The sequence below is a fragment of the Nestor notabilis genome, unplaced genomic scaffold (genome assembly GCF_000696875.1).
Source record: "Nestor notabilis isolate BGI_N333 unplaced genomic scaffold, ASM69687v1 scaffold23236, whole genome shotgun sequence".
NCBI classification, from domain to species: Eukaryota; Metazoa; Chordata; class Aves; order Psittaciformes; family Psittacidae; genus Nestor; species Nestor notabilis.
Window position 1 is genome coordinate 1 of NW_009934561.1, and position 10,467 is coordinate 10,467.

Below are 10,467 nucleotides of genomic sequence, written 5' to 3' on the forward strand. Positions count from 1 at the left end.
GCGCACTGATCCTGATGCCAGTCACATCCCTGCCCTGTGGGGAGGCAGGTCTCACCATCTGTAAAATCACTTGTCCAGCTTGGAAAGCCTGGGGGTCCCTTGCTGTGCGCAGATGGGCTTCCCAGGGATTGCTGCCGGCTCAGGGAAGCCTCCTCACTCCATCAGTCTTGGAGCTGCAGGTTGCCTCGCAGCTGGCTGGCCGTGGATGTAGAGCTATTTGCTAGCGCAGTGGTGAGCAGCTCCACTCTTGCTTCACATTTATTGGGGTTTTTTCCTTTAAGGATGGTTTTTGGTTGTTTTGGTGCTTTTTGGCAGAAGGATGGTTTTTGGTTGTTTTGGTGATTTTTGGCAGGCTTTTCCTTAGTCTCAGCTCCCTCTTGTAGCGCTACTTTTAAAGATGAGTTTCCCTGAACAAGTTTGGTTTGTGCAACCATGGATGGCACCGATGGCTGATGTGGGGGTTTGTTCACCCCTTGTGCCCAGTGGGCTGCCCAGTGCTTGGGCTGGTGTGTTTCTTTTCATCACAAAACACTTGCTTATAAAAAACCTTCCTTTGGGGGGTCAGTCCCAACAGAAGTTGGGACGCAGGACCCAGAGTCAACCTCTGCACAGCTCTGGGCTCAGTTTAACTGCCCTGCTTTTAATAAAGCAGCCCTTTTGTTGCAAGTGTACAGCTCATATTCTCTTTGCTTATCAACGTCATATAAATCTCTGGAATCGCCATCTGATCTCTGGACACAGCTCAAACAATGCCCCCAGGATATTAATATTGTACAGCTGCCCTTAATTCCCATGGCCCATTTCACTTCCCTTATTGAGCCAGTGGAGAGGAGAAGTTTGGATGATAAACAACATTAATGGACTGTTGGGCCTTTTCCTCCTGCAGGCTGCTGTGACTGCAGCTGTGCAGGGAGTTATTTCTTGGTGAACCAGTTTCAATCCCAGAGGAACAGGGGATGTGCTCATCCCACCCAGCGTTCATGTGCAACCTGCTTAGTCTAGTTCATAAGCCAGTGTCAGGCATCCCTGTGCCTGAAGCTGCTCCAGCTTCTCCCACTGCCTCGAGCAGCAGCCTCAGGCAGAGGAGATAGGAGCCCTGAGGAAGGGTATCCTGAGGCAGCGACTGCATCGTGCAGGCTGCCAGGGGCATCGCTGTAGTTGAACACCCTGTGAGTGACTGTTCCTTCTCTTCCTCTCCCCAAGCTGATGACCAAGCACCCTGCCAAGCGCCTGGGATGCGGCCCAGAAGGGGAGCGGGACATCAAGGAGCACGCGTTCTTCCGCTACATCGACTGGGACAAGCTGGAGCGGAAGGAGATCCAGCCTCCCTTCAAGCCAAAGGCTGTAAGTGTGCCCGCGGGAAGCGCAGTTCTCCCATCCTCTCCTATGCGCCGATTCTCTCCTGCACAGCAGCTCCCACTCGTGCTGGTGGGTGCACATCCACATAGGTGCAGCACGGAGGTCCCATTTCTCTGCTCAGAGCATCGCATCTCCTCAGATTTGGCACATGCCAAACCCCACCTGTGAAAGGATAACTCTTGGATGCCTTGTCTCACTCTGGCTTGCAGGGGTAGAAGCACCTCGCGTTCAGCTCACGAATGTAATCCTATTGTCACACTGTCTGTCTGTTGTCCCAGGGCTTGGTCTTTCTGTGGGTTTCTTTCTCCTCAATCTGAACAGGTCTCTTTCTTTAAAACTAAACTTTATTTCAAGCCCTTAGCTCAGCACCGTCCTGTCTGAGTTGGCAGCGGAGCTGGATTTCACTCACATTTCTCTCCAAGGTGGAGCAGTGGAAGGCTGGAGCAGGTTCGCAGGTGGAGGAGCTCTGCAGTGAGGATCTGACTTCTCTCTGCCATCCTTTTGGCATGGGCTGTTCTAGCCACAGATGCTGTGGGGGGAGCTGAGCTGCCAGCAGTGAAACTGAGGCGGAGACATGAATAATGTGAAAGCTGTTGGTCAAAAGAGACAGAAAGACAGACTTCTTGATTGCCCCTGGGTCCAGCCACCACTGCAGTGACCCTGCAGTGCCAGTGCAGGGGGGCAGCACAAGCTGCAGAGCGGGTCTCATTGCCTGCACACAAGGTTCATGCTGTGCAGTGCCAGGGTAAGGTCACAGCTAAGTCTGAGTCTCCACAGTGGTCCAGGTCCTTAAGGCATGGGCTTATTCATATGTGTCCGCCTCCTGCATGCCCACTGCTGCTGTGTCCTAGTTGGGCACTGGTGTTTACAGAAAGCTGTGAATCCAAAGTTAAATCTGATTCATGTGGCTGATACAAACCGATATTCATGCCCAGTGATCAAGGGGTTGGAACTAGAGCAACTTCAAGGTCCCTTCCAACCCAAACCAGTCTGGCATTCTGTGACGGCATGCTCTCTTAATCCATCATTGTGGATCACAACTCAGAGTCCAGAGATGCTCCCTGTGCTTAACTGAGCCTTCCCCTGCCCCACTGCCCTTAACAGCCTGGACACATCTGCTTTCCCTCACTTCACAGCAAACCTATTCTTTTGAAGGGACCCCTTCGGTGTTTGGAAAAACACCACTTGCAGGGAAAACATGGGATGGGAATCATTTGGTGCAGGGTGCTCAGCTCCTTTAGCTCTCCTCCCTCTAAATACACTCTGCTCCAGAAGCCTTTTCTCTTCTACAGCTCCTTGCTTGGCTGATCAAAGAGGAATAAGATTTAGCTGGGCTTGACAGGGGCCTCCTCTTCTTCCTGGTGTGCAGCATGGATGGGGCAGCAGGAGGTCTGCCAGCGGTGCCTGGCCTGTGTTTGGGGCTGCCTTTTAGTGTCAGACAAGTATTTTTATCAAGTGTCTATTCAATTAGATATACAAATGTTATTTTATACAAATATTTGTACAAATGTTACTTTTTATACAAATATTTGTACAAATGTTACTTTTATACAAATATTTATACAAATGTTACTTTTTTTATACAGATGTTACTTTTTATACAAATACTCATACAAGTGTTACTTTTTTATTCATACAAATGTTACCTTTTAGACAACTACTTATGCAAACTCCTGCAGTGATGCCTTTTCAGGAAGCTCTATGGGGCACTGTCCTCAGAGGCTTCCACTTCCATGGCTGAGAGCTGCTTTGGTGTGATTCAGTCTCAGGCTGCCCTCTGCATCAGCCAAGACAACAGTGTCCCATTTTCCTTGTCACGGTAGGCAGCTGGTGATAATTAGCACAGAGGTTCTGCATTGGTGCTGCTTTCCTTTCTCTCAGAAGGAATGGAATCTTCAAGCCATTAGACCATGTAGGAATGTCATGACTGGGAAGGCATTAGCTTTAATATCAAAGTATAATTGTGCAAGAGTATGTGGGTTATTTGTACACACCGTGATTTGCTGGCTGAGGGTGGGATATGACCTTTGTCCAGAGGATGCTGACACATGTGGCAGGGATGCTGCTCTGCACCTGGAGCCCATTGACAGGGCTGGACAGGCACCAGGGTTTTGGGTCCTGTTCTGCAAGAGCCCATTTCTCCTGAAATCCATAACTCCTGCTGTTCCCTTCCTTTGTGTTTGTTTGCTAATGGAGCTGCTGCTGCATCTCCCCTCCACACTGCCCTTTCCTCCCAAGCAGATCCCCAGCGCCGCTGTTTGCCTCGGGTTGTGGCACAATGCTGCTGTTTGGTGGTTTATAGTTAGCAACTATTGGATTCTACCAAAAGTGCTTTCTTCCTGGTTTTATGGTTTAAAGTGTGCAAGTTTTGTCCTGCTTTAAATGTCTGATTTCTTTAAGCCCTTTTGACACCGGACTTTGGAAGGGGGGGGGGAAGCTGTGCCCATCGCTTCTTGCATAATGGCTGGCAGTGGGGAGAAAACACCCTTTAGTAGGACAGGGATATTAGCAGAAGGGTAGGCACAGTTGATGTGGGATTTAGGTAGGATTAAGACAACTCAGGTACCTGCTGATAGCTGATATTTCAGCAGCAGTGCATCTGTGCTGGAAAACGCTGCTACTTTCGTGCCAGCTGTGAGTGCAGATCAGAGCAGCAGAGATGGAAATCCAGGCTTGGGCACCTTCACCATGTATTGGGTGGTCAGAGGAAGGACATTGCTCGCTGCTCCTGACCTTCAGTGTTCACACAGGGATTGAGTCTGGCTCTTTACCTTGGCTTAAGCCTTTTTCTTTTAATTAGCTTCTATAAAGGTATTGTCACAGAATCCCAGCCTGGTTTGTGTTGGAAGGGACTTTAAAGCTCCTCCAGTTCCAACCCCCTGCCCCGGGCAGGGACACCTTCCACTAGAGCAGGTTGCTCCAAGCCCCTGTGTCCAACTTGGCCTTGTCATTCCACAATATGGAATAAGATACAAACATGGGCTCAGTGTCTGCCCACAGAAGCCGCCCCGTGCAGTGCAACAGGAAAACAGACCCTTCAGCCCTGTGCCTGGCTGGGGTGTTACATACAGAGCTGAAAATGAATTCTCCAGAGCTCATGTGTTGCTTCCTGCTTTGTGCTTGATTAACCTTTATCACAGAGACGGTAACGAGACAGATCAGGGGCTGGGCTGTCTTTGGTGCACAGAAACACGGCGGCTTTGACATGGGGCTGTGCTTGGCTGCTCCGTGCTTTGGCTTGTGCATAACAATTCCTTCCGTGGGGCTGTGGTTCCCCTGGGAGTGTGTTTACACTTGCCTGCTTTCCCTGTCTCTCACCGAGATAATTATTGTTTTTGGTATCTAATTACTCCTTTACTTTACATAAAGCCTGGTGATTTGCAAAGTCTCCTCATTTTGAAGCATTGAAATCACATGGCAGCGCACAGGATTAGTCACAACAGGACAGTGGCTTAAAAAAATGGCTTTTAATCTAATAATTTTTAATTGCATAAATTAACTTTGCTCTAACTGCTTTGCATTAATTAATACTGAAATGCCATTTATAGACCTGGATGTGTCAAAACGCCGCTTCCCCTGCCTGAGCGTTTCTGTAGCCTTAGTTTCAGTCTCTGCGAGGTGAGTTTGAGTGTTTGCCTGAGTAATTCCCTAATTAGATGAGATTTAAAGATTGAGGAGGCCAACAGTGGGCAGGAGGATGCCATGGGGAGGCAGTCGGATGTGTTCAGGTTAAACATCTCTTCTCATAATCAGGATTTACCCTGGTAGCCTCAGGGTCCTGTAAAGACTTTGAGTCTCTGAGGTTCCCCTCTGATTATTCAGCCAATATTTCCAGTGTATTGGGAAGAAACTCAGCTTTGTTCATAGGAGAGATGAAACCCAGGGTCCTACATCAGAAAACCCTCGCAGTGAATGCTCCCAGTCTTTGCCTGGAGCAACAATGAATGTGCTGGAGCATCTTGAGCAGGGGTAGGGGATGATTAACCAGACACTTACCAACAAGAGGCATCATCATTCCCCCGATCAGTGCAAAGGGGCTCTTGGTGAGGCCCCGGGTTCATGCTGCCACCCAAATTCACCTAAACATGAGGTATCTATTGCCAGAGGTGTCTGTGAGTCCTGATCCTCCCTCCGGTAGCAAGGAGCCAGGTTTCATAACCCAGGAAGGTCAGAGATGCCTGTGAGGCTTGTGGGATTGCGGCTGTACCACTGGTTTGGGCCAAAACCCTGGGAAATGGAGGGCATCTTCAGCCCACCACTTCTCCTTGGTGCTGGAGCAAGGGCTCTGTTGCAGCTGGAGAACATCCATCCTTGGCTTCTTGTGATCTTTGATTGCATCTCGGGATCAATGGAAAATATTATATTATGCCTTTTGTCTCTGCTTGAAATCAAGCTGGAAACTGATAAAATAGAAAGGCTATCTTCTAAGCTGACAGTTTTATTTCTGCAGCTCAGAAAGAAAAGTCATTCTGTGCTGGCTATAAATATTAGACAGGACACATTGGGGATTTATGTAAGATAAATTCCCACCCTCCCCCTTTCTCCATTCAGGATGGAGTGATGCCTGTACATTAATAGAGTACTAAAATGAGGCAGAGTTTTCAAAACGTGGCTTTAGATCAATGTATAACTTCATGCTGCATGTCTCCTGTCCTTCAACGGGGAGCTTCATTTCAGGAGCTTTAAAGAGAAAATAAAACCTTTTTTCCTTCTTGCTCTCTCTTATCACTCATGTGTGGGCCAGACCCTGTGTCTGACACTCCTGCAGTATTGGGCCTTGGCCACTGCAATACAACCTGCCACGTTCCGAGAGCCGGTGGCATTGTGTCATCACAGGGGCAGCTCAGGACATGCGTGCAGGGCAGCACAAGTGCGTGGACACAGCCTTCAGCCCTTGGCTTTGGGCTTGGAAGTGGCTTCTGTAAACCCAAAGGCAATTTCCAGGCTTAAAGTATTTGTTTTACCCATGCGAAAGCTCCCAAAGAGGAGTAAATGCTCTTTGGTTTGCTGATGAGGGCAAGTTCTTATGCATCCAAACACCAAGTCTGCAAACCTCGCAAGACAGGGCATGGAATACTATGGATAGATGCAACTTTTAAACATGTTCCATACGTGTATTCAAGTGTTTTGCACCTTTTCCTTTCTGGCAGCGCTGCAGGGAGGCGAGGGCGGCGAGGCTGGGGGGAGCTGCAGCCCCATCACATGCGCTTTTCTCTACCCACCATTCGTTCTTTTCTTCCCCTCTCATAGTGTGGACGCAATGCTGAGAACTTCGACCGGTTTTTCACTCGCCATCCACCCGTCCTCACACCTCCCGACCAGGAAGTCATCAGGAACATTGACCAGTCAGAATTTGAAGGATTTTCCTTTGTTAACTCTGAGTTTTTTAAACCCGAAGCCAAGAGCTAAGTAGCTGCGTAGATCTCATTCCCGCATCCCTCTCATCCAACCCCAACTGCTGACGTGACATTTTCCATTGCAAAACTTGAACTCATGGTTTTTTCCTTTAGTGCTACTACTCGAGTGACCATATTTCAAGGCCTGAAGGGTGATTTGGGGGGTGATTGCAGGGTGAGTGATGCACGCTGCAGTTGTGCTTTTATGGCATTTTATTTGGAGAAGATGGAAATGGTTCCTTGGCTGGCAGAGGTGGAACGGAGAGGGGTAAGCTGTGACAATTAGGAGAAATCTCTTCAGTGTGTGCTTTCATTCCTGGTCTTCCCTTACTCTAATATAATCATAGAAACTTAATATTTAGTTGCATTAGTGGCCAGTGGGTGTTTTTAAGGGCCCCTTCCCAGTGTGAATGTGCAGTGCAGGCACTGCTACTGAGCCCACTGGCTCCTCCTGGCTCCTCCTGGCTCCAAAGCAGTTCCCCAGGAGAGCTGGAGCCAGTTCTGGCTTCTTTGGTAGCTTTGTCCTGCTGTTTGCAGCACCCGGTGCCGCCATCGGCTCATTCACACAGCCTGGGGCACATGGCTCTCTGTGCCAGGTCTTTGCAGCAGGGATAAAGGATTAGGGAAGCCAGATCAGCTGCTTGCAAAGATTTCTCCTGATTGTGCAGCTTCTCAGTAGCATGTTTTAGATCCAAAGCAGCACCTCCAGTTGTAAGCGGGATGTTTGAAAGAGCTGTCGCGATGCTTTGAATCCATGGTCACCCTGGTAAATCCCACACAACTTCAGTCCTCATAGTGAAACCTTTTCCCTTTTTCCAAATGCCAAAGCAATGGGTTGAGTTTGTTACCTGCACTTTAACTGTGTCAAAAAAGGTATTAGCACAAATGGGATGCTATTTAACTGTGAACAGTATTGTGGATTCTGATCTGAAGCTTGTAAAGGATTTGGGTTCAACTAATGCTCTTTTTAAAAATGCCACTAGTTATTTAAATCTAGTTTTTCAATCTAGACCCAGGTTTGGTTTCTGGCATCGAGGAAAACATTTCAGGAAGGGTGAATTTCTCCCGAAACAATAACAATCATGCAGCTTCCCTTTATACTCCCCTGCAGATGTTCGTGGGCTGTCACTGTATTGATCTGCTTCAAGTTGTAATGTGCCAATTTTACTTTTTTTTCCCCCAATACTGATTCTAAAATAAAAAGTGAGAAATAACATCAAAGGAACCTGCATGTGTTTGGCAATAATGAGTTTCTACAGTGCTGAGCTCAGAGATGCCAGGAATGCTGAAAGTCAGGGCTGTACTATGGATGCTCAGGGATGCACAGCCCCTCGGTCCTCTGCAGCATTCCCAAACCAAGGTGTGATGTACTGGAAGCATTTCTCAAGTGGAAACTAAATGCCTGCATGTCCTCTGCACCTGCTGATCCTGCTCCATCACGGTCAAGGAAAAGAGCTTCTCTCCATCATCCCTTGGAGGAAGGATGCTTCGGGGTGTGAGGACATGCTCCCGTGGGGTGCTGCAGAGCTCTGCCCCTTGGAGATCTCTCTAAATGCCTTGATCGGAGACCACTGCGGGATGTGCTTCACTCGCTGCAGCGCGTGTCGGTGACTCACGGCCCCGCTGCGCTCTCCCAGGAGCTGCTGTTAAAAGCAATTGGCAGTTTGAGCTAACGAGGAATTGCAGGTTCCTGTTAACTTCCCTTCGGAGCGTATCAGGATTTCCCTCCTGGCTTTGGAGATCCACTTCTGCTGAACTGCTGCGGCTCTGAGCTCTGCAGGATCATTCTGAAAGGCACCGAGCAGCAGCACCAACACAGCAAGGACTGCTCCCCGGCTTCCTTCATCCATACAGCCCCGGAGCTCTGCCATGGGGAAGAGGCTTGGATGCAGCAGTGGTGGTTGGGGAGGATCCTCACCCCCTGGGATGCAGGATGCAGGCGTGCTGCCCTGGGCATGGGGAGCTGGGTGCCTCTGCCACACCATCCATCCCCAGCTCCTCATCACCTCCCAGAGTCAATTAGCCCCTTGCTGGAAGCACTTTCAGCCCTGAATTTCCCCTGCCTTCCCCTCTCTGTTTATCAGATCCACGCAGTCATTCCCTACCAGCTCCCAGGATATTCATCATCTTTGACAGAGGCCAAATTGCCACCATTTTCAGGCAAAATTCAAGGTAAGAAGTCAGCAAATCCCACTGTGGAGGCTCACATGGGCCCTCTGGTGCTGCACTGTCCTGTGAGCCCTGCAGCAGTGTGCGGGGAGATGGGCAGCCTTGAGCCCCGTTCCTAACATCCCAACCCTTTCCAAAGCAGCAGCAGGTTTTGAACACCCGAGGGCTCCAGGCTGAGCACTCACCCTGCCTGGTGCCATCAGCAGAGACCACTCCAGAGGGCTGGGGCCACAGTGGCAAATGTGGACATTTCATTCCCCTTTGCAGCATCCCACAGCATTCCTGGAGCTCCTGGCTCAGATGTTGTTTCAAGTGGCTGTGACCTTCAGGAACTGCTTGGCCAGCTCAGCATCCCTCCAGGAGCAGGACAGGAGCCTGGTGCCACCGTCAGCTCCTTCCATCTACACAAGTGGGGCTGCAAGAGATTCCATGTGCAACAGCTTTAAAACAGGCGCTTGGCAGCAAAGGGCAGTGCCTCTGCTCTCCCACTGCTCCACAACCCACTGGCCCTTTTTGTCCTGAGGGATGCTGCTTTCCATCGAGGTGGGCTTTCATTTGCACTTCAACTGCTTCAGCCTTTGCCTGGCAGAACTCTGCACCTGAACTTGACTCCTTCACTTTCCTGCTCCTGCCCTTTCCTGCTCCTGCTGTATGCCCCAAATCCACATCGTCTTCCTTCTCTGTGTTGGGAAAGGAGCCCTGCAGGGACTCTGATGGTTCCCAAGTGTCACTTGCTGAAAGCAAAGGCAACAACCTGGCTCCAGGACTGGAACAAGCTGGGACTTGGTGGCACAGCCATGTCCTGGCTCTTCTGGCTCTTCTCTCTCTTCTTCTTGAGCTCCAGCCCTGTTTTCCTTCCCACCTTGTTTCCTCTCAGCCATCCTTGGCTCTCTGTATTCTGGTCTTCCTCCTGCAAGGGTGAAGCTGTCCTGATGGGATGCTTCCTGCAGCAACTGGAGTCTCCATGTGGCCATGGAGGTCCTGGTCCACCGCTAGCATCTTGACACATCACCCGCATCTTGACACACCACCCGCTGGGTGCCCGGTCAGTGCAGAGCTGTGGGAGGGCGGCCGTGGTGGAGGGAGCAGGACTAGGGCACAGAGGGGTCCCATGTGGTCCCTCCCATGGCCCACACGTGTGTCTGGTGATGAGCAGCCGATGTGAGTGTGATGGGGACCCGCAGCCACCCTGCAGGGCTCTGTGATAAGATAACCCAGAGCTGCTCTGCTCTGGTCGCAGCAGATCACAGGCGAGCACCTGGCGCTGTGGGGCCTCCATTCAAAGGCAAAGTCTAGAAAAGAGAAAACCAAAAAGGCCATTTTTCAGGTTTCTGCCAGACACCGCTGTTGTGACAGTGCTCTGCCAGCGTCACACCAGGGAACGGCACCTCCTGTGCTCCCGTCTCCTTTCAGCTCCAAATAGAGACACAGACAAGAGATGGGGAAGGTCTTTCCTCCATGCTTGTTTTGGTAATGGGATGAAGCAGAGCATGTTCCCAGCCTGCAGGGAGCGGGGTGTCCCCTCCGCTGCCTTTCACTACCG

General features: G+C 50.2%; 1 protein-coding gene across 1 annotated transcript in view; it reads left to right on the forward strand.

Annotated features, from left to right (window-relative positions):
- Window positions 1–1,174: 1,174 nt before the first annotated feature.
- Window positions 1,175–10,467, forward strand: part of LOC104407991 (protein kinase C beta type-like) — a gene marked incomplete at its 5' end in the record, with an annotated part of 10,372 nt that continues 1,079 nt past the window's right edge. The window contains one exon of the mRNA XM_010017421.1: window positions 1,175–1,344. Coding sequence (XP_010015723.1) covers window positions 1,175–1,344 — 170 coding nt within the window. The remainder of the gene's footprint in view (window positions 1,345–10,467) is intronic.